The sequence below is a fragment of the Acipenser ruthenus genome, chromosome 20 (genome assembly GCF_902713425.1).
Source record: "Acipenser ruthenus chromosome 20, fAciRut3.2 maternal haplotype, whole genome shotgun sequence".
Classification (NCBI taxonomy): domain Eukaryota; kingdom Metazoa; phylum Chordata; class Actinopteri; order Acipenseriformes; family Acipenseridae; genus Acipenser; species Acipenser ruthenus.
Genome location: NC_081208.1, coordinates 753,071 through 780,704, shown reverse-complemented (window position 1 = coordinate 780,704; position 27,634 = coordinate 753,071). Strand labels below are relative to the sequence as shown.

The 27,634-nt window shown below is 42.1% G+C and overlaps 2 protein-coding genes across 10 annotated transcripts in view; both read right to left on the bottom strand.

The window, feature by feature from the left end:
- LOC117425407 (voltage-gated potassium channel subunit beta-2) overlaps positions 1–20,629 on the bottom strand; it is a 57,151-nt gene extending 36,522 nt beyond the window's left edge. For 2 of the 9 annotated variants that reach the window (XM_058992985.1, XM_034042322.3), the window contains exons 1-3: positions 19,369–19,526; positions 2,942–3,079; positions 1,484–1,525 (exon numbers count right to left, since the gene is read on the bottom strand). In XM_058992985.1, coding sequence (XP_058848968.1) covers positions 1,484–1,525; positions 2,942–3,018 — 119 coding nt within the window. In that variant the 5' untranslated portion in view covers positions 3,019–3,079; positions 19,369–19,526. Of the gene's footprint in view, positions 1–1,483; positions 1,526–2,941; positions 3,080–10,593; positions 10,868–18,540; positions 18,562–19,197; positions 19,220–19,368; positions 19,527–20,312 lie in introns of those variants that run through there. The other 7 variants (XM_058992991.1, XM_058992992.1, XM_058992987.1 and 4 more) reach the window with 6 other exon arrangements.
- Positions 20,630–21,089: 460 nt separating this feature from the next.
- LOC131698810 (protein/nucleic acid deglycase DJ-1) lies at positions 21,090–24,320 on the bottom strand. The gene is made up of 6 exons (XM_058992993.1): positions 24,124–24,320; positions 22,839–22,940; positions 22,657–22,716; positions 22,364–22,433; positions 22,020–22,106; positions 21,090–21,527 (listed from the first exon to the last, which is right to left on the bottom strand). Exons 1-6 carry the CDS (start codon positions 24,211–24,213, stop codon positions 21,367–21,369), a joined length of 570 nt encoding a protein of 189 aa, XP_058848976.1. The 5' UTR covers positions 24,214–24,320; the 3' UTR covers positions 21,090–21,366.
- Between the last annotated feature and the right edge of the window lie 3,314 nt (positions 24,321–27,634).

The window sequence follows — 27,634 nt, the reverse complement described above, 5'->3', positions numbered from 1 at the left end:
GGGTGTGAGAATTCATTGTGATACAACCCTTATCCATTAGACTACGTCACCTAAGCTAGTTCGATAATAATCAGAAATCACACTTTGCATGTTTTATATAGCATTTATTTTGGAGCAATTAAATAGAAAAATCATTGCATGCATATTTAAATACAACGATTCGTATATCACTACTGTACTTTAAAACACACACACACGCCATCCAAACCCATTTATAAAAGACAAAGAGAACAGGGAGCAATCGATACCTCCTTTGAAACCGGAAAATTGGCCACTATGCGTTTCAGAAGAGAAAATGTTAAAAGGCAGTAAAGCTGAAATTCGATACACTGTATTGCTCATTGCGTTACACATTCGGATCTGTGTAGCTGTCTCAGCTAAATGCAAGATAATTGGCACAGAACGTGCCCATCCTCGTTGGTGTACTGGGCAGCATGTGGAATGGTACCAAGCACATAATGGCAGATGCGTTTTAATTCAAAATGTTTCACCAGGGTAGCAAAAAAAAAGGAATTAAATAAAAAAACAGCCGTAGGACCTTACATTACAGAACATTAAGACATGTATATCAGAACAAATACAAGTAGTTCATTACTGCACTGAAGTATTCAAATGAAGCATGCAGTATTTTCTGTCCACTTCACAGAACACAATCACCTAGTGACATCTAGTGGCTAGTGAGACACAAGACCGCACTGGAGGGTTAATCCGAGCGATTCCTAACCTGCTGGCCACTGTTGCAAACTGACACATTGCTGCATTGTTGAGTCGTTCCTCAAAACTGCGCATGTAAAGCTGCTATTGTACAGGAAATTCAGCATTAAAGATGAATAAAAAAATCACACGTGTGTCCAAAATAGTACTGCTAAAATAACACCAAATAAAGAATGCAAGAGTAAAATGACCAGTCACTGGATTCAAAAATGACATCATAAAGCAAACCACACTACGAGCCAGTTTCACAAGCGGTCTCGCTCAGGATGTCACTTTGAGTATTTTTGAAACTCTTAGAAGAGGTAGCGCAAAGAGAGACCTGCACTGAATTAGATCAACTACAGTACATGTTGGTTACAGGTCTGATAATAACACACATTAACCATATTAGTTTTAATACATCAAATACAGGGATAAGGAGAGAGAGAGAGAGAGAGAGATTTTCAATACAAAATTCAGTTAAACTACCCAACAGTTTCGTCTGGATAGATCTGAATGGAATTTGAAAATAAATGAATAATTAAAAAAAAGAATACAAAATAAATCCGTAATTGTTTATAGAGTTTTGAAACGCAGAACAGACTTATAAAACTGATCTGGATGCGGATTGCTGAACTCTTTTTAGTTTCTCAAGACAGAAAGAAGTGTAAAAACACACACACATGGGCGACGAGCGCAGCTCCGGTGTACAAAGGGGTACAACGCCCTCCCGCGCATGCAGAGCGAGAGGCGGCAGTGTGTTAGGCTGGGAGAGAAAGCAGAGAGGTACCTGTAGAACTGAAGCTGCCGCTTGGGACTCCCATACCGAGCACTGTGGCCAGCGTGAGAGAAGAGAAAAGAAGAGAAGAGAGGGTTCTGCACATCACAATGGAGGGAGACATTGGTTAGAACACTGCAACTCACCGTCTCATGCATCCACACCTGCGCTGCGCCTCTGGTACATTTTACATGACGGCAATGACGAGAATGTGGACTCTCAATACTTACTGAAAAGTCAGTTTCTATAGGACAGGCACACAAGAGCATACTAGAATGTAAAGGCTGGGAATGGACACGGAGATATTTTTTTATAATTATTTTGTTTTTTAATTTAGTGATCTTGTAGCACAGTCTAGTGGTTAAACTGCGTAATTACAACTGGTCCTTTTATATAATGCAGAATATTCATTATCTAGTAAATCATTGCCACACTGAACTGAATACACCCTGTATGAAAAATAAATGGAAAGTACTGTACATCCAACTGTATCTAGGATTCTTATCATGTTATGTTTCATTGAAGGTTATATGGGTGACTCCACCACCCCCTCTCCCTCCTCATCCACCAAGATCCTCTGTGTCACCCTCGACTCCTCCCTCTCCTCCTCTCAGCACAGCACATACTTACTACCTGCTCTTACTGGACTTTAATCACATAAGCAAATATTTACTGTAAGTTTTAACTGCTCTTAGCCAATCTCGCTCTTACTTATAATTTACTGTATCCTTTATTTTGCTCTTGCTTGAATTTTATCTTATTGTACTTTCAAAACTGCTCTTATTATTATTATTTATTTCTTAGCAGACGCCCTTATCCAGGGCAACTTACAATTGTTACAAGATATCACATTATACATTATTTCACATTATACAGATATCACATTATTTTTACATACAATTACCCATTTATACAGTTGGGTTTTTACTGGAGCAATCTAGGTAAAGTACCTTGCTCAAGGGTACAACAGCAGTGTCCCCCACTGGGGATTGAACCCACAACCCTCGGGTCAAGAGTCCAGAGCCCTAACCACTACTCCACACTGATAGTCTGTAATGTGATATTTTATAATGTGATAACTTGTAATGTGATATTTTATAATGCTATACTTTGTAATGTGATATTTCTGGATAAGGGCGTCTGCTGTTACCTGTGTGACATCTGGTGGCTGCAATTCGTAACTACAATTAGCCCTTTTTTATTGCAAGGAATGTTTGAGAAATAAAAGAGGGTTATTAATAATTATTAGTCATTTAGCAGATGCTTTTATCCAAAGTGACTTACAGAGACTAAGGGGTGAACTGTGCATCAACACCTGCTGCTGCAGAGTCACTGACAATAGGACATCTGTCTTTACGTCTCACCCGAAGGATGAAGCTTTAAAGAAATCAGTTCCCAGCATGAATCAGACTGTGTTTAGCTGTGTGTTCATGCCTGTACATGCGTGTGCATGTGTGCGTGAGCGCTCACCTGTAGATCATGCCTGGGGAGCCAGTCTGTCGGAGCGAGAGTCGAGCTGGGGAGTCGGTGGTCATTTCAGGATACATGGAGCCACCCTGGTTGTTTGGACAACCTGCAGTGGATTCACGCGCTCACCTTGCAGGATATCTGATAAAAAACAAAAGAAAGAAAGGAATACAAATTAAATAAATCCCCCATTGCACTGAGCAGTCCAAGATCAGTGCTAATCGAGGTCTGTGAAACCAGGTTCCAGTAGGGTAGACTGCTTCAGCTAAAAACTACCTTTGGGGAACGTAACCATACCGTACTGTCAACAAGGCATGCATCAGCTGCTCTGTAGTCACGGACGATCACAGCGGTAATTCCATGACAAAATAAACAAAGACATATTGGGAAAACACGGTCGGCAAAGCACAATACAAGTGAAGAATTGGATCGATCATGCTAAACTTTTACAATGGGTATCCAGTACAATAGAGCAGTGAAGCACCTGTGTTCCAGAGGTACCTGCGTACAGCAAAGAGCTCATTGTGACAGACACGACCCCCAGTGACTCCTGGTACAGCACATGGTCTGTGACCTCCCCGCCTTGCTTTTCTCTTGAAACTTTACTCTCTGGCTGTTGGGCAACTCATTTGTTCCATTTATAAGAAGCTCATGTTACAAACACAAACACAGCGACACTGAGACATGGTCCTGGCAGGTCAGGAAACAGACCTGTTCTTTTACACTGAAACCAGGAACAGGCTGTCCCTTGCTGAACCCTGAGCTGGAGAGAGAAAATCAACACCTACAGATAATGTGACTGGGTGAACTCTGTCTGAACTCTGTCAGATCTGCACACCGACCGCTCCAGCCACTCAACTGCTCCGGGGCTGAGGACAGGCTGTCGACAAGGACCACAGCTGCTAACTAGGGGGAGACTTGCAGTGCAGTATAATGAAGTGTTGTTTAAGAAACAGGGATGCTGTACCACCTACCACCTCATCACTAACTTTCAGCACCCAAAATCTTGCTCAATTGCCTTTGAAATCAAATCAGTGACTAGATGTGTTAGTTTGTCACATCAAAGTCATTGTTTTGAAATGCTGTTATATATAGATCTATTCATAATATATATATCTTTCTTTTCAGACCCCGTTGGATTTGCACAGTGCAGTACGTCGAGTGGATAATTACTCATTAAACCAACTCCTCCAGGGGGCCTTTGTCAATTATAACCCATTAGCACACGCTGCATTTAACATGGTCTTCATTTTTAGCCTTCTTCGTAAAGAAAAAAATCCTAAGGCGACTTTCGTAATAAAACAATTCATTTCAATTCCAAAAGGACAAGCATCACAAACTCAATATCAAAATTTGCCTTAATTTAAAGCAACAGTGTCCGGCAATCAGGGTCAATATTAGACTAAAATGCTGCTGTAGCATAGCTTCCCGTACACTGCCTTATCAGGGATGGAAATAAGAGCATAGAAGTGTGATGCATTCCTGGAGTTTAATAAAACACACCTGAACTTGACTAATCAAGCTTGTATTAAAGCCTGGAATGGATCAAACTGCTATACAACAGGAGTCTTTATTTCCATCACTGCTTCTGAGAAACCAGTAGAGATGCAAGAATTATTATTATTAATAATAATAATAATAATAATAATAATAATAATAATAGGTAACTGGAGATCTTTCTTTTCTTATTTTGCCTTTTTAAGGATTTACAAGAAACATGTTCTCTGGCTTGTGAGGCTCGTCAGTGTAATGACCATCTTTTACTGCCTTCAGTACCAATGCATAACTTTATTCCTTGATGTGAATTCATACTGGAGGCATGACAGTGGGTCTAATGGCTGGTTTCACAGACTCTGATTAGTAGTAATCCTGGATTACCTAATGCTACCTTAGGTACCAGTTTCATGAATACTGTCAAATCGGGGTCTGTGAAACTAGCCATGAAGGTTTATCCCTGCTGGTCTTGTGAAAGATACCAGGTGGGGGGGCAGCAGCATGGTTACAAACAAAGGTAAAACTGTAAAGAAACCGCACACTGAAGAATGCACTGGCTGTAACGTTGGCCTGCTTGGTTTGCTTCTTTACATTAGTAAATTCTGAGTATTTTGAAGTTATGGATGGTTACATATAAAACATGTGCAACAATCAAATTATATTTAAAAAAAAAATACTTCTAATAATGATAATGATAATGATAATAACATGTGTTGCTCCCAAGAGACATGGGCCAGCTTCCCCTACACTCTAGAAAAACCTAAAGCTAAATATCGCTAACTGGGAAATAAATATTGGTAACTGTCCATGCCCCATACCTATTAAACTATCACTCAAACCCAGTCTAGCACAGGCTAGCTCTGACCCCAGTGTTAATCTAATCCATGTTACATTATAGTAGATGCCACCAAATCCATATTAATGGAGATATATACGGCAGGCGCTCTTGTGATCTACAGCGAGCCAATCCATCAGTCCTCCAACGCCTCTTCCCAGACAAGGCACACACACCCGGCAGTGACTGAACTCAGACAGCGTGGATCAGGGCTGCTAAAAATAGAAACCGCTCGCGCTGCTTGTGATATAGCGGGAGTTCAGCCAGCATGATCCTTTACTGACGCGGAGACGGGAAGGGCATCAATCATTTTTTGTTCAGAGCTTTAAAAAAAAAAAAAGTATAGCACAGTTCCAAAACTGTCCCTTCATTCCTTCTCCTGTACTCGCAAAATATGTTTTTTAAGCTGTTGAAATATATTAGACTTTGATTAGTGGCAGGGCCCCCAACTGATAAAAATAACAACAATGTGTACATCAGGTAGCTAATTCCACTAAACTACTATAATTTAGTACTTGCCTGCTGCTCATTATAATGTACAAGCCATCTGTGTTTTTTTTTCCTCATCCTAAATTAAGCATGGGCATCAACCTGCTTTAGACTTCCCATTACTTCTTATTAGAGATACCAAAAAAAAAAAAAAAACCTGAATCCAAATGATGGTTTTATTATTAGTGTGAAGGACAGAGAGGCAGCGACAGCCTAGTCGCGCCATCAATCAGCCTTAATATGTACTAATCTTTCAATTTACTGCAGAGTGCCGTGCCGAGGCAATGAATTAATGGGAATCTATAGGAGTTGAAAAGGCAATAATAGGAACAAGATGAAACACATATTTGGGTGAATCAAGGCAACAGCGGATTGGCAAGGATTAGAGTTCAGAGAGTGAAGAGCCCCATGCGGGCCACATGTTCATAAAATCATACAAATCTGAATCTACATGACAAACAGTGGTGTTAAAAGATTTAACCAGAGCACTGAAAAAGGCTTTGTCGTCCTCTTGTAATTTGAGTTAGTTGCCTATTATCTCCAGACGACTGGGTGAAGATTGAATTCTGCTCCCCCCATGTTTATAAATGTCTGGATGCTTCACACTTTTCCGGATTGCTCGGTGTGAAACCCTGTTTGGGACGCAGGCTCGGCACTGGCTTTGCGTCACATGAGCAGCTTGGGTAGGTAGCCAGCCAGGTTGGAGCGCGGACTCCTTATGGCAGCCTCAGAGATCTCCAGTTTCTTTTGCATTTCAGCTTTCTCTCGTTCTTACAATTCTGTTAACGTAACTTATGCATTGGTTTCCACTGCATGATATCTTCCTGAGACGCTCATTTTTTAATTCTGTTATACTTTTTTTTTTTTACTCCCTGAATACATTCCAAGTAGTTTTGTTAGGATACTTTAATACTAGTACCCGGCCCTATATGTTGAGGTTTTTTACAATTGCTACTGTAGGTAGACACAAGTGTAATAAAGATGTCATTTAAAAAATGACTCTACATTTTTTAACATTAATAATTCCCCATACTGGCACACTACACCAGCCTCTGTACTGTACGGATCCGCCGATGCTAGAACACTTATAAATACGAACCTCAACCTAGCCCTTGTTACGAGAGCCGCTGACACCAATCACCTTTTCAGCACCATGACAATCTCACGTTGCTTTAAACTCTGTGTAAATAACTTTCATTAAATATTAACTGCGCTGAAAACAGGAGCGGAGAGTAAGCCCGCACTGTCAAGGTGATTTATTCAAAACGACAAAGTGGTACCTGAGGAGCGAGTGTGGCTTACCTCCAGCCACAACGAAATGCATGGTGCATTAATGAACAAAATTAAAGTGTACAGAGTCTGGTATCTTGGCATCTAGCTTCCCAAACAACTGAACAACAGACATCTTAGAAGAATGCATGGCTCCAGTATAAACATCCCTACTGGCATTATCTTGAAAACTCTAGTAAGGAACTGAATGTGCTAATCAGTGTATTAATATTATTATTATGGTTACATGATCCCGGTACAGTACATCCGGGCTGTCAATGGCACATTACTGATTCTATTTGACTTTAATACATTTTGTACATAAAACGTACTGAATAAACTTGTAGAATACAGCATATAATTACTTAGAATATAGCAATTATCGACGAACCAGCAGTATAGTAACTTTGATATGAAACTGCTCTTGTAAGCCGCAAGAAATGATTGATGTCTTTCACCACTAATGGATTTGATCTGCTGTCTCCTGGGCCCTTATGTTTTTATGATGTTTATACTGTGATCATTCAGAGTGGTCCTGAGTGTCTTCGATCTAATATTGATTTGTATTTGTATTTGTAGGTAGCCTGTGTTTAAGCTGCTTTACAAGGTCAGCTATTCAGCAGGGACTGGCTTTCTCTTTTTAATGCCCTTGTTCCTAGCAGAGTCACTGTACAGACACAAAGACTCCCAGCTGACAGATCCATTTCTGGTTTTATTAAGAGTTCAAATAAGCTTGTTACCTACATTTAGGCCTCTTCGTTTTGGGTTTTTATTTTTGGTCATGTGATGTCTCTTTATATGTTATATTCTGACAAAATGGAAAGAGACTTCCGGTGAAAAGTCAGTTACATATTTACAGTCTACAGTATAAACCGGATTGCCACAACACACAAACTACTGCACAACTTCCTAAGCAACCCTCAGTCAAAATGTTATCTTGCAGGATATTGCAAAAGCTCGTCAAAGCCAATAATTGTGGTCAAAGCTCCTTTTCGTTCTGACTCAAGGAGGTGGCTGTTGGACCAGCATGTAGCAGAAGGAGGTGACAGTAGCACCTCCCTTCTCTTGCTTGTCTAATTTAACCCCCCCCACCCACTCCCCCGCCTCATAACTCTGAACGTATCGAAAAGTCTAAACCGTCTAAAGCAGAGTGGCTCTCACCTGCAGGCAGCAAACAGTAAAACTGAAACCAGTCACATGTGCCCAATCTCTGCCTGCCTCTCCCTCTCTTCCCCCGAGCGCTAATTCTAATGCTGTGAGACAGACAAAATGCAAGATGCAGGGTCATAAATCACAAGTCATTTCCCACCCCCCCCTCTCCCCCACATTGCAACAGACAGAGCAGGTTTCATTGGTGGGCAGAGCCACGCAGCATCTCTCTCATTGGTCACTGCCCAGCTGCAGAGCAGAGAAAGAGCCACAACTTTACTCAGCGATTCAGTCCTGAAGCATCTTCTCTCCACGGAGCAGCCAAGTCACTTGCAGAGAGGAGACAGGAGGCAAGCAAGCAAGCAGCTGTAGCAGTACCAGCTCACAGACAGAAGAGACGAGCTCTACCAAGCACGAGGGATTAGGCACAGGACACAGGCCCAGGAATGTATTAACAAAACAGAAAAAAACACACAGTATGTACAGTAAGAGAGACAGATGTCCAAAAAAAAAAATGTAAAAAAAATACAAAATACAGCAGCAAAAGACAGTACACATAAACCACTCAGGCACATGTGCACATGTATATACAGATCATATGAATGTATCATGCACCTGTAGCTTTGCTACAGTGGGATGGATAGTTGTTGACAGTCAGTCAGTTTGAAGAGCTGGCTCTCAAGCCGTGACCCTAAATAAAAGCCCCATCAGTGAGGGGGGCTTGTTTCTTTGATTCATGATGGAAGCAATGTCAGGGACTACGAAGGGCAGCAGGCAGACAGGCAGTACTGCGGCAGTGCACCGAGCGTTTTTACAGCGGTATTGATCCGAGAGGCTGCTGTATTAAAAAGAGAAAAACGCAAAACACTTTTCAGCGACCTCTTTAACCACCTGCCTCCTCGGTTAGGCTGAAAGCAGTCTTGGGAAAACACCAACTTAATATACGCCTGTCAAGACATTAATTTGCAATCTGTACTTAAGCCCATCAATAACATTCGGACACACAGTAAGACGCACAGTATGTTCTTTTAATGCATTCTGGAGAGGGTGCTTTGCGCTTTTTAATAGGCTCGTAATGCATGTTGATGATAAATAGCTGTTCCTGACTGAGAGCACCACTTAGGAGTAAAAAACAAAACCAGCGAGGTTCGGAGACCATGCTGGATTTAAAAAGCTGTCTCCTCAAATTGCTGTCGTTATCTTTCTTGCTGAACGGGAGAACTGAATATCCTGGATGCCTATAAATGGAGATCTGATGCCCTATCAGTCACATCTGGCTCCTCGCCACAGTCCAGAGTTAAAACTAACAAGGCAAATGTTCTGTTTACACTTGCTGTGTACTTGAAATGGAGTTGTCAACAGCGCTCTGAAAATTACATATATTCCTCACAATGCAGCATTGTTCCTTTTTATTAAAATGAAGCACAGAGTACTTATTAAAATGATCAATGTCAACACATGTTAACATCCTCATTGTTAACCCCAAATTATTGCTGACAAATAATAAAAACATATTTATTCTTGTGATATAACCTCTCCTGCATGCATGTTTTATAATCCCCATGATCAAGAGCAGATTTATGTAATAAACAGTTAACACATCATTGGTACAACTAAAGCAAAACTGCCAGATCACATAATAAATAAATAAAAAAAACAGTGCACACGTTACAGTGAGGAAAAGGGTGCTGCGTCAATTAATAAACTTCAAGTCTCTACAGCAGAATCCATGACTTTGCCCAGGCAATGCAACAACTTACTTACTGCACCAAAAACATACTGGCGACACTGTATTCAGTTTTATCAATACAGCATTCATACTTGTTTTACACACTTCCAAATATAGATTCTTATAGAAACTATACACTGCATAACGCTGTCTTAAAAGACTGAAGTCATGAAATATATATATTTGATACACTAAGCTTGTTTCTGTAATAGATGTGGAGTAACATTTATGCAAGTACCACTACATGTAGTCCCTGTTCATTTATTAGGTCTTATGTAAAATAAATATATTAAAAAAGTTAACTGATATATGCACTGTTCTGCAAAAGGATGTGTAAAGGAGACTCAAAACATTACCACGCATTCATACAGATGTATAAACAGTACATCTAGAATATCCTGCAATATAGCTAGATTGTAAGATTAAATTAAAGAGGATAGGACATGCATTAAACATGACAGGGATGCTACAGGGGAAGCAAAACCTTCCCCCTGTGTAATACGGTATGCATAGATGCCTCTCTATGCAGCAGGAAAGATGGGGAGAGGGAGAGAGAGATAGAGGAGAGAGAGAGACAGAGAGACTCACAAGCAAGACTCCTGCTGCACTGCATCTGCTAGTTAAAAAAAAGAGACACAGAGAGAGGGAGAAAGAACACGAAAGAATCTTCCAACAAGACAAGAACCTTACCTACCTCTGTCCTTTCCTGTTTTCCCAGGTCGGCAGTCCCAGCTTGACTGGTGATGGAAAGTCTGGGAGGGTGAAAAATAGGGGGAAATCCAACAGGAAGGTGTGAAAAAAGGGGTTGGATAAAAGGCAGGGATGGTGCCTGTGTTTGCGCGTGTGTGCGAGTGAGAGAGAGGGAGGAGAGAGTGTGACTGAGGAAGAGAGGTGCAGATGAATAAAAGGAAAAAGGTCTCCCCTTAGCACAGTCAGCACAAGAGCAGACGAGTGAAAACAGAGAGAGAGAGAGGGGAGAGAGAGAGGAGAGGAGAGGAGAGAGAGAGGGGAGAGAGAGAGAGAGAGAGAGAGAGAGAGAGGAGAGGAGAGGAGAGAGAGAGGAGAGAGAGAGAGAGGAGAGGGGAGAGAGAGAGAGAGAGCGCTAGAGGTTTCTCCTGATTAGCAAAAAAAAATAATAATAATCAGCTGACACTGAAGCTCTGCTAGCCCTGCCTGGCTGAAATCCATGTAAAATATCACAGGGAAGGAGAGGAGAAAATAAAAAATGTAATTACTGCAGCAAAACGGCGTCTTGATAAGGATTTCAAGCTTGCCTGCAAGTTAGATGTATATACTCCTGCTACATAACATAGCACAATATGTACTGTACTGAACACAAGCCGAAACATTTTAAATTGCTATTACAGACTACTCCTCCTAACACCGTCTTGCTTGAGGAAGGAAACAACATTTTCACACACGTCTCTGCTGCAAGCAAGCAGCAGTGACCTGGTATTACAAGCTCTGCTCTCAAAATGAAAGGCCATGCATCTTAATGAAGGTCACATGAGCCCCTATCGAGACGTGCTTGTCTTGACCTGAATATCACACATCATATTGCTGCTCTGCTTGTTTTCTGCCACTCAGCTAAATTCCCCTTGAATAGCGGGACTGGAGAGTGTCCCAATGTTATTTTATTATTTCTAGGGCTGCTAAAATGGAAACGTGAGGGACAATGGTACTGGATCCAAAAGCTGCTATTCATTGCACTCAAGTAACTGGCGACTGTGACGTCATTGAAAAACGTTCTAGTGCTACTGTACAGTGCATTACATAATGTAATCAATACTTCATTATAAACGTATGTGTCGTTACAGGATGCTTAGACCAAGGACAGGCTGTTATTAAAAAAAATGGAACGCAAATAAATTAATGCATACTGCAGCATTTCTGTCAAAAGAATGACGGTCAGGTTTTGAAAAGGGAACAGATTATTTTAAATCGATTTTAAGAATGACCAGTTTTTTCAATATGAAATCTACAGTCAGTTTGGCTCGACTGTTAGGGCTGAGGGCCGGGAGCCTGCAGATGCTGGTTTCAAATGTAACACAGACACAGATTTACAGCCCAACTCTGAGAAAGTCACTCCACCTTCAAATGTCTCCGACCACCGAGCTCCAAAACTGGACTCAGGCTGGACCCCGCATTATAAACTATATGCAGTTTGATAGGAGGTGGGCGAAAACATTTGTAATTAAAAACACAAATACAGCTCTAGCCAAAAGTTCAGCATCACCTAGAATTAAAAAAAAAACAAAAAACTATATGAACGTAATTGATATTATATTTAACATCATGTAATCAAAGAAACTACAAAATGATATCGCAAAAGTATCACGGAAGCCACAATAGTGTACAGTACTTCACGTTAGATTTTGAATTATCAGATTTTTTTCAATTTGTCAGTTTATGGAAAACTACAAAGCGGTATGTAATTCAGTATGCTAACGTAACATTATTCAGCAGGATTCACTCAACTTTATGAAGCATAATTAATTCATTTTGTAGCGTGATGCAAAACTTTTGGCCATAGCTGAACATACATAAATACACAATAATACAAAATATAAAAATCAGCAAATGAACTGCACGCCGTTTAATATAAAGTGACAAGCGGCCTTCATGAATATTCAACGACATGCATCTGAGAGCCTGCTGCAGCATGCAAACACATTAAGCAAACTTCATCTTTTTCAAGGTCAACAGCAAAAACAAATTGGTTTGCTGTGATTTTAAGGGTGAGGTTTTCCTTTGGCTGAATCAGACTAAACCCACCTTCCCTAAAACCATCTCAGAGATCGTTCTCCCTTGCAACTGTCTCTCTTGTTAAAATGGACAGGCCTGCCCTGAAACTGGCTCACAATATGCTTGCGATATAGAATTGCAATAGTTTACCCCAAAACATTCAGTAGAACTTTTACATTGAAAATTACCATAAGCTTGGGCAGCTGCTTCAGTTAATGCGATCTCTGTTTTAAAATGACCCTTTTTTGTATTTAGAGTTTAATGTTATATTTCAGCTACACGTATTTTAAAATCAGTTAGATTTGCCTCTACCCTTTTTTTTACAGTCTGTTCTATTGAAGCTCTAACCATTTGCTCTCTATGTAGTGATCCTCCACAATAATAATGATGTAACAGAGTAAACTTTTAAAGTTAATTAGAATAACTATCAGCTTGGGACTGCAGTATGTGTGTGCGTGTTTACATTAGATAAGCAAGCGCGCCAGTAAATGTGTACTAAATGCAAGATTATGTATTTCTGACAATTCCTATAGGAATACACAATGCAGTAACTTTTTGAATGATTTATTAGCTGGGTTTACCATTAATCAAAAGCTTTTGCCCACTCGGAGAGCTCTCGTACGAGAAGAAAACGGTTCATTAATTAAAATCAGACGCAGCGACTATTCAAAGCTTCAGAATTCAAAGCTTTTCAAAAAAATTAGTTGGACAGCATACTGACACACATACAATTAGCTCTGATTATATACCATCTACCTGTGCCAGTCTAGGCTATACAGTACGTTATTGTGATAGAGGGGACAAATGGCATATTAACAATCTGCTAAATGAATGCAGTACAGTTATGGGCTAGAGCGTATACCGGTCACTAAAGGATTACATTTTTCATGTGGCCGGGATATAAAAGATAAATTCAGCTTTCTATGGAGCCACTGAAGTTCCATTAATACGGCATACGCGTCTAATGGTAGATAAGGGGACCGAGTCACGAAGTGCAGAAGTGTAATGGAAGCCAGGGAGGTTGAAGGGTACGGATGTAGGGATCATACTGTAGATGCGGAGTAGTAGGGAATTATTTGTCTCAGCTGGCTTCCTGATAAAGCCTGCCTCTTCCTTCAATGTCGAGCACCAATGTGCCAACCCTGTGGAGGGCTCAGCAGTGCTTCAAACCCCCCTTTGTCTCCGAGTCATGCTTGGGGTTTACTGTAAAGCACATGCACTGAGCCAGAAAAAACTAGACAGTACTAAACAAATTGCTTACTACACATGCACCCTGAAGAACTCTGACGGCACTGCTTGAAAGAGTTCCTTTTCATAAGCATTACTCTTGCCATTATAGACATATAATTCAGCACGTTCATTTTTAACCATGTGTCATAATGAGACAATAGAACAGCCACACTCACCACCCCCATTATTCTGATAGTCATCATTCAGTATTATATCACATTCATATTTAATTGTTCATAGAATATTCTACACTTGAACAGACACAAATAACGCTGTAACCCTATCTAAACGCAACACATTTAAACTCCAGGCCTCCGCAGATTGGGATGCATTACTGGTGTCGCTGTTGATAATTATCTCTTAAATCGCTCCCCCATCCCCTTAAACAGATACGGGTTAGGGCCATAAAATAGACAAAGACAACAGGGGGTTGTTTTTTGGTGAAAAGATAATAAACGGTCTGAATTTTACTGGGTTGGAATAACTTGGGATCCCCAGCGTTAAGTGTCATAACTCACAAGCTTCTGGGTCTCTGACGTACATTACTATGCAGAGTCTTTCCCACACCATTGCTGCTATGTTACAGCTACCAGCATCTACAGACAGTCTGCAACAAAGGCAAAAAAGACATCCGACAAATAAATTCATTAATTTCAACAAAAAGTTTAGTGTCATTACTCTTCTATTAATACAATCAACACTAAACCCACTACTGTATGTGATTACCATTAACTCGCTGGAAGGGAGCCCAGGCTGTAAGCACTGGCTAGCCGTGAAAGTGCTGCACAAACCAAGATATCAAGAGGTTTAAACACTGGCAAGCTGTCAGCTTCTGCCCACTACAGCTGTGCAGTCTAACACATCTCATTCATTTAAACTACTCCCTATTCAGTCCACATCCGCCGGGAATGGGCTGGGTAGGAACTAGAACGTTAAATAACCCTGGCACCTTCCTGACCCTTAAACTCCTTTCAATTTTAATATTACGAACGCACCGAAGGGCCAAGATGTGTATTATGATGTCAGTGTGTCTTTTTTTCCCTTGTTGTAGATGTTTGATGCACCCCTAAAGCTGTTCCTGGATTCAGCGGTCTGAAAATCCAATGCATGTCAATGGTGGTAAGATGTCATGCTTGTTTCTTAGACATTGTGGCTCATCACGGGTGAAACTGCTGCACCGATAGGAGCCGTGTTTCCATCCCTGGAACCGGCAACCTTAAAAATACCTTTGTCAGTGAATCACTGTTAGATGACAATAAACTACAACACATGGCTTGGTGTGCTCTTGCTAGCTGCGATGAGCGTTCAGTATTTGAGTTTTGTTATCTTCCTGCGCTACGATACCCTGGCACTGAAAGAGAACGGAAAGTACAGTAAGACAGCAAACAAGCCTCGTCAGAAGAATATATTCAAAACAAGAAAGGCTAGAAAGACGAATAAGCTACGACTTCTTAGCCTGTGCTGGTAGCTTTATTTTATATTATTTTTGTCCAACCAACAAACAGAACGTATTGTGGTCAGGTAGAAGACCCGAGGAGGTGAATCAGGCACATTTTTTCACATGTTTGTCACATGTTCTTTCACTTGTGTCATGTACCTGATACTGTATAGTGTCCTATTAAAATCAAAGTGATTTTAACTGAGTTTCAGTTCACAGGAAAGTTGGAGTAGTGGGTATTCTTTCCACAGTATACTGTATCCATTTTGCACGATGATATGTGAGGACGCTGGAAAAGTTACACTCAAGGTCTCGATGTGCCAGGGAGGAAAATTGATCCTGTGTGAAAAAAATATATCCTGGAAGATCTACCCAGTTGGTATCTGTTCCAGCGACGATACATCGGTCACATTGTTTTATAGTTTCTCCCTGTCCCGTCGTGTCGCCTCGCGTCCCGTCCCGTCCGTGCTTTACTTTACATAACGCCTGTAGTGTGTGCTGGCAGGCTTATGCCCAACGCTTTCTTGGCTGTGTTTTTACTGCCGCAAACCATAACACCATAAGCGAGAAGCAGAGACTTGCAGCATTCGACTGATGAGTGAGGAATTAAAAGAGAGATTTCCACTTTACAGAAAAATAAAAAGCACAAATCTAATCTTACTCCAACACAGTCTGAAGAACGGGAAGATTACTCTGCTGGGTGCCGCACTGTCAGATACTGGTAATGTTGCTCAGACACTGGAGTTTTTCAGGCTGGTTCACGCGTTTAAGCCCCCCTACTTTGGGGCAAAGTGCAAGCCAAAGCAAAGAAGGAATAGCAGAACACAACATTTTAAAATCTGTCATCGATAAAGTCACTAAGGATGGCCACATTTGTGGGCTTGTCAAGCTTCATATTATAATAGAGATGTCTGAGAGATTGCCCTTCACATATGCACTACCTGCAATGTGCTGATTTTTATTGCGATGCCCTTCACAGTGCCGCACCTGTGCCATACACACCGTCCTGTAATGCCTCATTTCATTTTATTGAAATACATCAAATGTCTTTCCTGTGCGGTAAGCCTGTTGAGGGTATGCCTGCTCGCTCCGCAGATGAGATTGCTGATGCAAACAGGGGATCTGGGAATACAAATTGCATTTTCCATGAGAGGATTACTGTAGTAAAATAATAATACTGGAATATTAAGATGCCGCCCAATATGAAAGATTATAATTTCAGCACATAATCGTAATCCTTTTTACTCCTACACATTTAAAGGAGTTTAATTTTTGTTTTTCTAAACAAACAACATGCAAAAATTTCCACTTAATCACATAATAAATCACATGCCACTTTAACTGGCAAAATAACGGCTTTTTTATTGAATAGAATTCATCCACAAAATGAACAGTGTTCTGCACAAATCTCACTTATCTCCAGGTCGGTTAATGTCAACTGGTGCATTTCAAAAACTATTAGAACATTTCAATACATTAATCTCCCTGTAGAAATCTGCTATACCATACACCTTATGGAAATGACTAACACGAGTCACCTCTAAAAAGGTCAATGAACACTGTGAGGAATAAGCCTTGATCAAACACACACACAGGCTATAAAATGCTAGCCTAGAACGGGTTTAATATTGCTGTGCTGAACATGTTTTTTTCTTAAATCTCTGGGGCAGAAATGAAAGTCAAATGAGGACAACCTAGGGATATTATTATTATTTGTTTATTTAGCAGACGCCTTTATCCAAGGCGACTTACAGAGACTAGGGTGTGTGAACTATGCATCAGCTGCAGAGTCACTTACAATTACGTCTCACCCGAAAGACGGAGCACAAGGAGGTTAAGTGACTTGCTCAGGGTCACACAATGAGTCAGTGGCTGAGGTAGGATTTGAACCAGGGACCTCCTGGTTACAAGCCCTTTTCTTTAACCACTGGACCACATAGCCTCCTGATACACAGCCGGTACAGCTTATAAAACCTAAAGGAGCAATATGGAGAGTACTCTGCAGGATATGCTAGAGCCTGCATGGTGCATCAGTTGGGATAGTGCATTTATTTAATGTTAAATGCACCCTCTGATCTAGCCTGCTGCACAAAGATATGCATCAGGAGGTCAATGTGGTGCTCTGGTTACAAAAATCAGATGAACAACAAAAAAAGAATGTGTTTAAGTCTACAGTAAATAAAAATAAAAACATCACTGCCTTGTCTAATACACGAGAGCCTATCACGGGGCATTACTGCATCCATTAAATGTATAATCTCACCCCTGATTGATTTCATGTTCAGAAGCAGGCCCATGGCTGCAATGTGATTTAAGGTTGATTTTTAATCCATGCAGAACAGTTTCAGGCATGTGGGGGGGGGGGGGGGGGGGGAGTGCTGAGAATCAGGGGACACAACAGGTTCCCTTCACTGGGAGTGAAACTCGAAATAGCCCTGAACCCATACCTGCATTTCCCAGCCTCCCTTGTGCCCTGCTCTGAACTGATCACACATATCACAGCATGAATCAGACACATGCTCTTGAGTCTGTAGGTTTACTAACAGGAGCTGTCCATGCAGCTACATAGGGCACGACAAGGTATTTATCAGACATCAAGCTTGTGGGTCCTGTTCATTTAAAGAATATTCTTTACTGGAGTGAGCTTCGAGCCCTGTGAGTTCTCTCTCTGAGCCGGAGTCCCTGCCTTTATTGACGACACAGCTCGGCTTTTGCAAAGGGGTTTGTGTGGCTGTTGCTATTTATGGCGACTTTCTCAACGCTGAAGTGCAAAAGAAGGGGCGCTGACAAAGAGGAAACGCCACAACAGCTTGCATGAAGTGCGTGACTGACGGCAGCTCTCAGGTCTTCCTGTTTGAACACATTTTAACACCAACACGCTTCAAACACACGCGGGGGGGGAAGATCATCGGTAAATAATTCTAATTTTACTGGCAAGCCAGCAAGCCTCCCCTGCTCCCCCGTGCTAGTATCATTTCATTAGTCTGTTAGAGAAGCAGTGTGGATTCACCACCTGATTGTAATGTTAAAAAAATACTTCTGTTCACAGCATGCTGGTATAATGAGCATCATACAAATATGGTATTAGTGTGCTGCATTTGACATTGAACAGCACTTAATAGCGTGAAGAAATCACTAGTGCCATGAGCTATGCTTGACACATGTAGATCCACAATGCTAATGTTAAGAACTACACCTGTTTGTTACATTATATATATACAGACCACGGTGCAGTGCGGTTCTGCTGCAGGGAGCTGCATCCTCTATCATCCTGCTGTAACTCGTCCCAGGTGCAACCAGAAGATGACAGCACCTGCGACTATATCTTATCCGTGTTGCAGAGGCGGAGCTCACCTATTTCTGACAGCGCAGTGGTGCAACACAATGCAGCTAAAGCCAGCGCCATGCAGCACTCCGGGTTATACAGAGCATGCCCACTCCCGGCCGCACAGCGTCCTCTTAACACAAGACGAGCCAAACGCATTATTATTTGCAAACACACGCAATTGAAAACGCAGTTTTGTACGATCAGTTTTGTTTTTTTTTAGCAATCCCTTTACTTGCCGAAATGGATCAAATTAAATAAGAACAATAATGACAACAGCAACAACAAACACGGTTTTTAAATAAGTCACAATAGCCAAATTAAACAACCTGCATATATTTCTATTTTTAAAAAAAACAACAAAAAAAACATAAATACTGTATTACACACGATCTAGCTGTTGCCCTGACGCCCTAAAAGGTACACTGTCGCTTTAAAACAGATCAAATAATATTGACAGAAAAGAAAGCACCTTTCAGTTCTGGTAGATTCCCATCGCAAGCACGTATAATTACAAGTCATTTTTTTATTAGCATTTTAATCAAGTTAATATTACCGTATCAACATTTTTAGTAGATCACTGCATAGAGATACACGCGTAGGTTTCACAATTTGGGGACGAACCCCCTGCCTTTTTCTCCTCTGAGGCACAGCAACGTTTTTATAATTTGTTTGCTGAAGCTGGGCCACGATTTAGAAACAAATAAATAACAACAAGACGTCTAACCTGTCAGTTTCCTGTCAAGACCAACAGCAAATCCAGAGCTTTTGTTTTTGACAGCGACCATCTACGACCCTGCGTTGCTGCAACTCCGCTTGTTTTTACCGCTTTGGAATCCCCACCACGAGCTGCCGCAGACCCCCGCCCACTCGCCTATTGGGGACCCGTCATTGGTCGACAGGGCAACTGTCGTGATTCCGAATGGCCGGAGCGGCTGTCAGTCAGAGGTAGTTTCCCCCGAGGCAGGCATTGCTTAAACGTCCCGCCCCACTCGCGTCCCCACCGCCCCTATTGGTCAACAAGGGAGTCTGTCTCCCAACACTGCTTTCTGATTGGCTCAGGTGACAGTTTTTAAATGGTGAGTTTGCCGCACTCTCCTCGGCGCTGTACTATCAGTCGGTGCCGCTTTATCGGGATATCTAGGGAGAAATAAAAAATATCCGAAGAAGCGGCCGTCCCAGTTAAGCATTTGAGAGACCTCAGACTTTTTTGTTTATAAATGAAAATAAAGACATCACATTATGATTAAATGTTAAATACGTCATTTACATTTCGACTCATTTGTTTATTTTTTATTTCCTAAACAAAATTAATCTTTTTTTTTTTTTTTTTTAATTTCAACATGAAATGGAAAAATAATGAAATCATATCTCATCACAAGGCGTGGCGGCGCCTGTGATGTTGTCACGACAACTTTCTTTGCAACTGCAGCCTGAGAAACCACAGCAGACTCCTTCAAGTGTTTACCGTGGCTTACGCAATTTACGCAAGTCACAGCGTAATCACGTACTCACTGAACTGTGCTCTAAAATAAACTATTCATCAGCCATTCATTAATTCCGTTTAGGCTAACACAAATACTCCACCACTTAGAAAAGACGTAACAACGGAAATATATGAAAACAGCAATTCGCCATTTATTATAAAGTGTTTAAATTTCATTCACTTACCCCTGCGCATAATGCATTTTAAAAAGATAAGTAATGATAGCGACAACATAAACAAACTTGAAAAAAAAAAATCCTTCTTCCTTGTTGTTGCATCCTTCGTTTCCTCAATCACAGCAAACAGGAAACAGCTTACAGCGTGTATTTGCATATCGGGTCATGCAATGCAAATTAGCGACGACACTGTGACTCGCCCCACTCGCCAACAACAGCTAATCGACCTCCTCGTTGGATTGCTTTGCAGGACGTTTTAAAGCTGGTCACAGTCCGGACATCACAGTAATGAAATGATTCACCTGCACTAATGCCTACAGGCACCAGACTCGTGCTTTCTCACTAAAACTGCACGCTGCATGCTCAAGAGCTGAACTGTGCATGCAAGCAGCAAAAACGAGCAGCGTGCAGTGTGAAAATAATTCAACCACGTTCTATCTCCAAACTGGAGATGCTGTACAGTGGCACCTTCTTACCATCGTGTGATTCACCCTTCCCAAAGCTCAGATTCTGATTTACCATCTTTCACACAGAGAATTCAACCTCCTCCTGCCCCCTTTCCTACCCCCTGTGCATTACCTCTGTGGGTTATGAGGCTGCTCATGCTACATCAATGTGACTGTATCTTACCATTAGCACATTTTATTTAAAAAGATCCTGGATTGCAAAGAGCCGTCTTTAACCCTAAAACAACACAGCAGACAATCTCTCAAGGATACAAACGCTCCTTTAAAACCAGGGACGGTAAGCTTTTTCTTTTTAAAAAACGACATTTCACACAATCACTCAAAGGCAGATTACATTTCAAGTTTATTGAAGTTTGATCAAGCAGACGCTCGCTCTTTGTTAAAGCACAAGAAATAAACTATAAAAAGCCATAAAAACATTTCGCCCGCGATTCCAGCTTTGCAGCGCGGTTCTGCCAACGTGGGTGCTGGGTACAGTCACCGAAGTGCGCAGGGTTTTGCAGATGATGTGATGAAGGTGCAATTAGAAGGCCACAGACGACAGCCACCGGACAAGCTCTCTTTGATTGGTTTGAATCCCGCGGAAGCGCTGGTCCCTAGTCTTTCAGCACGAGAGGAGCTTTCACTCGGTCGGCCACTTCCTTGCCCATTAGGGCTTCCACGATGGCCAGTGCAAACTCAAAGCTGGTCCCAGGCCCGCGGCTTGTGATGAGGTTGCCGTCCTTTTCCACGCGAGACTCTGAGTACTTGTAGTGATCTGCAGGGAAGAGACACAGGGAGACATGACAGCGTGAACTCAACTACTTTTAAGCTATGAAAGTACTTAGAAAATAAGAGAATACAGTAGTTTATTTGCCATTTTATCTTCAGTACTACACTGATTTTGGGTCAGAAAGGTTATTTTGAGTACCAGGATAGGGAATGCATAGCAGTCCGATATTTCCCAGGTTTTAGAGATATATAGCTCAATACAATATGGACAGGTTCAGACTGCTATGCAATGGGAGTTTTAATGCCATCCCTGTGGGATATTAGATTATATGATTTTAATAACAGCAATGAATTATCCCTAAAGTACTGCCCGGCAGCAAATGGCCTTGAAAGAAAAGCTCAGATCAATTGCAGCTGTGAGGCGAAACAAAAAAAACCAAGAGCTTAGACTGCCCCCTTCTGGACACAACGTGCTACTACAATTTGCCGCCTTGCATGCAACAGCAGCTTGTTTGCCTCCCTCCCAGCTGCACGTTACCTCCAGTCATCATCTTGTCCCTGGCCAGCGGGTGGGTGGTGACTCTGCTTCCGTAGGCAATGCCGTGTGCCAGGAGGGCTGTGGGTCCTGAAAGAGGAGAGAGCGGAGACTCATCACTCTGAACCCTCGACAGCACGTGCAGAGTAATGCACGGAACCTCGGAACACAGGAGGCTTCGGACGGAATGTCAGCGAATTCTAGAACAGAGTGGAGGATGCTGGGCATACAGTTAGGGGAGAAACAGCGAGATGCATGCAAAACCAACTAGATCATTGAATAAAACTGAAGAAAACACTCCGAGTCACTGGCAGTGTTAGACAGGGGGCCAGCCCTGGCTTCCCTACCTGCACAGATAGCTGCAATCAGCCTCTTACTGCTTTCTTGATCCTTCAACACGTCCTTCACAGCAGAGGACTGACAAAAAAAAGAATAAAACAAAACAAAGACTGTCGCTTGCGGAGCAATTTAAAAGGACTTCATCTGCAAGAGAAAAGCAGTTCACATTTACAGCACTGCAATGCATTTCAGATATAAAGGAAGCTTTAGCGCATGTCAAGTGTACTTTCCTTGGAGGTTACTTGCACCCTGCTCTGAAAGGTCTCCTTGCTGAAACCCTCCCATCTAAGCTCGCTCTTACCTCAGAGAGGTTCTGGGCTCCCAGGTTTCCTCCCGGCAGGACTACAACATCATAAGGACCCTGAAGAAAAAAAAAAAAAAAGACAGAAAGGATGTTATTGTTGGGCGACAGTCAAAACAGTTGATCTACCATTTCCCCCCCTTCTATGCCCCCCTCTGCCCTTACCCCTCACCCCTCCGAACCTGTTTCCGTGCCTCTTCCAGGCTGGCATCTGGGCAGAGGAGCACATCCCGGCTGCACTGCACCGGCTCCTTCCCACTCAGTCCCGCCACGGTTACTGAAATCTGGGACAGAACACAGAGACTCCTTTATACCTGCAGCAGCTCCACTTAGAACAATAAGGGACAGAAACAAGACTCCTATTGCATTGCAGATTCACCTAGTCCAGGAGGCTGTGTGGTCCAGTGGTTAAAGAAATGGGCTTGTAACCAGAAGGTCCCCGGTTCAAATCCCACCTCAGCCACTGACTCATTGTGTGACCCTGAGCAAGTCACTTAACCTCCTTGTGCTCAGTCTTTCGGGCGAGACGTAGTTGTAAGTGACTCTGCAGCTGATGCATAGTTCACACACCCTAGTCTCTGTAAGTCGCCTTGGATAAAGGCGTCTGCTAAATAAATAAATAATAATAATAATAATAATAATATTACTACCAGCTTGATTAGCCCCAGTGTACAGCTAACAAGCTCAGGTGTGTCTTATTAAACTCAAGTTGTTTTTCTCTTCCTAATCCCTGAAGTTACATAAAAGAAGGATCTGCACAGATCTTACAAGATTTACATTTCTGAAACATTGCAGGTGCTTTTAAATGCATAAAATGATGTACCTGTCTGTACCTCTGCTTAGCAGTTTCACACAAACTGTGGAAGTGTGCATGCAAGAGATGACTATCAAAGCAGTCCCACTCTAAACTCTGACATTTGCAATCGCCTGCGGGTCTATTTCCATCACAGAACACATTCCTTTAACTGATCCATTTCCACGCCGGACTTGATTGGATAATGACACGCCTGTCAACCCTGCGGTAATGCATCGGTAAGGTTAACTAGCAATCCACAGCTTCTTTCTACAGAACCAGCTGGTAATTCAGAAACACTAAGGCCTTGCCTGCTATCCTAGTAGCTGAACGGCGATTATAATCGGACTTCAATAATATCAACAGTCTTTGTACCGTAACTCGCAGTTCTTGTGTAAAAACATGTCGTATGTTGATTATAATCGCACACAGAAATAAGGGCAACATGCACAAAGCACTAGCGCGGCGCTTACTCGTATATAGCAAGCACATGTTGTAAAAACATGACATAATATATTATTAAAGTGTACAGTTATTTTTTAGCCTAGTCGTGGGAGGTCGTGCATTTGGAGCGGCCGTGTAAACTGCAGACTGGCCGATATGTTTGTTCCTTCTCACGACATTAGATTGAACACACGCTCGAGGATTAAACACACGCTAGTTATATAACTGACCCCGGCTCTACGCATGATGTCCACCGGTATAACCGTCTCCATCTCCTCGGCTCCTTTTGCCAAAATGACCATTGCACGCTTGGCCGCCATGGTTGGTTATCGGTGGATTTAATCTGCAAGGCGCAGTTGTGCGACACGGCGGGGTTTACAGATCGACAGTCTGCAAAGTGAGATGAAACAGGCAGCCTTTTAACTCGCGCACACCCCTTTACAGGTACGGCGCCAGAACAGGGACAAAATACAAAAGAAATATAAACGCGATATACAACATGTCCTTATCTTTACACGGTAATGTTAATGTTGCAAAGTCAAATAAATGATGATTATTATTTATTTCTTAACAGACGCCCTTATCCAGGGCGACTTACAATTGTTACAAGATATCACATTATACATTATTTCACATTATTTTTACATACAATTACCCATTTATACAGTTGGGTTTTTACTGGAGCAATCTAGGTAAAGTACCTTGCTCAAGGGTACAACAGCAGTGTCCCCCACTGGGGATTGAACCCACGACCCTCCGGTCAAGAGTCCAGAGCCCTAACCACTACTCCACACTGCTGATGGATACGTTTGTTTTTTTGTATGTAGTTTTTGTACTTTTTGTTTTATATAGCGAGAGTTTACATTAAGTTCTAATATTTAAAATAAAACAGTAAAAGCTATACAAAGAAAAACTATGTTGTCAATTAAAAGGCGGTTTGAATTCATTTGAAATTGCACCTGGTCAATATGACACGAAACAGAACAGACGGACCTACATAGGGAGGATTAATGACCTCAGGAAAATACTGCACACGCTAACAAAACAAAGGCGTTGTGAATATTTAAATCTGTTACACCATTACCTTCCACCAGTCGGCAGGCTTGCCTAAAGAATAGTCCATTACTTTTCCAATCCGTTAACATGTATACCATTCGAGGGAGCCGTTCACCGCGAGTTAAATACAACACCACATTAAAACGACACATTTGCACGTTAAAATGGTGCCGGGTGTGACTGCAATAGCAAACACAGTGACCATAATACTGCTCTCCCACACTCACCAGGGGTCTATTTTGTTCTTGTGTGTGTGTGTGTGTTGCTTTACTTCTGTGCCAGTTACTATGGCGGGTTTGTGATGAGGGTCAGTTTCAATCCTGGCCATATTCAAACGTGTTTCACAGCCAAAGATATTCCACCCTGAACACTCTAGAACAGTGGTACTGTCAATCCATTCTAGTACATCAACCGCGTTCTTAATTATTTACAGAACACAATGATGTCATTAGGGACCTGTGTCTGAACTGAATCACGTTTACGGCACCGCCATACAGCAGCTGTTCTTTATAATGATTTAGCTGTCCTTTATTTAGATTTAATCCTGGCCCTGGTTGGAACAAGGATTGGACTGGAGTCGCAAGTGACAACAACTGAACCAAATAACCCAGCAGCGCGCTGTTCTGTACCTGTGTAAATCCTTTCCTGTACCCTGCGTGTAACTGCGGATTAAGGAAATGCGATCTGAAAGGTGTGACGCTCTATTAAACTTCATCACACAGAACGTAAACGCTAAAGCATGATTCTTAGGCTCATTAAAAAGAAAAACACACACAATGAGATTATTGTGGTTTAGATTGCCTTCGGGCCCCTTGATTTCCTGGCAGGATGCACGCTTGTACTTTTATTTGTATACATTAAACCTGTCTTTACATTCACCTGAACTAATCGCTCACCTGTCTGATTGATTCCAATACCAGCTCGTGTCAGAAGCACCTGCGGCAGGCGGAGGTTCACAGAGTCTGCGCATGGGCGGCTGCGGTGGACAGGTGCCTCCGTGCCGGACTTTCTCGTTCTTTGTATGGCTGACGGGTGCAGTCCAGCCGGTGGCTGATGCAGGTTTTCACTGATATATTTTCAAACACTTGCCTCGATTCTTTAATCAACTCCTCTATTTTTTTTTAAAGAACAAATAATCTTTTTTTCCGCCTCTTTAGACAAAAATCGGAGTTCATTACAGACTGGAGGAAACGCTTTTTGTGAAAATATGCCTCTGGTGTCTGCAAGTGCATATAGACTTGGAATAAATAATCTTAGCCTGTACAGTATAAACGCTACCGCTGATCTTCACATCATTGAAAACATTTAGAAAAAAATGACTTGGAAAATGTTTATTAACATCCCCATTCTACGTGCATTGCATGTAATTCTATTATTAGTTTAGTTAGCAGACGCCTTTATCCAAGGCGATTTACAGAGACTAGGGTGTGTGAACTATGCATCAGCTGCAGAGTCACTTACAACTACATCTCACCCGAAAGACGGAGCACAAGGAGGTTAAGTGACTTGCTCAGGGTCACACAATGAGTCAGTGGCTGAGGTGGGATTTAAACTGGGGACCTCCTGGTTACAAGCCCTTTTCTTTAACCACTGGACCACACAGCCTCCTATGAAAACGCATTGCGGCGGACACACAGCTGAGTTACTAGACCACAGTTAGACACCAGTTGAATTGAACCCGATCCAGTGTTAATAAACTGCAGGTTAGAATGACGAGAGCTGCTTCTTTCTAACCCATGGAGCCCCAGCTGACAGGCACGCGTCAGCTTCATCTCGATTCATCTCGTAGACTGCGTGCTCATGAATCGCAAGGAGCGCAGTAACACCGCGGGTTAATACGAGATCTGGAGGTGCTGATACCAGCCTGTCTTATACGTGCCTGCTTGCAAATCCAGCATGCAGTCATGAGTCCCGGGATACGTGACAGATCGGACAGACGCCGATGCAGCCGCTGTCTCCCCTAAACAGGCGTATATTTGTGTGTTTATTCGGTTCTCTTTATCCCAGACGCTTACCGTGAGCATGTGATCATGTGGAGGGGATGCTTATTAAAGTCGCTTGCAAACCAGCGGACCCTCTAAGAACCGGGATTAGGGGCTCAAACATTGACGATGCAAATTTCCGCGACCAGCCATCTGAGGCTTCACGCAAACTTCACAGCCCAAACTTTTTCTTGCGTCCCGCTTCGCTGCTGTAATGCGCTGCAGATCCATTCTGAAAAACAACAGCCTCCGGAAGTAGATGCGACGAGTTCCATGCTTTCTGTTTGGGTTCCAAACCGCCCACGCGGTTGGCTTTTCTATTAAAGAATGGATTCCATGTAAATGACAGCACCGCTGAAGCCCTGTTACTGGATCCAGGGCTGTGGCTACAAGGACACCATCGAGTGTATTTAAAAGGAGATCACACAGCGACTGAGGCGTTAATCAAATCATTTAAAGCAGGGGAATAACTGTGATTTGAAGAGAGATCTTCAAATCCTGATTTGGACTCATTCTGATTTGAATCACTTCCTCTACATATTTGAACAGTATTTTTACATTTTGCTACATTCTGTCTAGTGTTGGGTTTGTAGAGGCTCTCAACACACACTGAGGATGAGAAATCGGTTTACTCAATTACAGACTATTAGCCATGGTCATATGCATAGATTTCATGGTAGCGTAAAGTCTTCAATTTGGAAAA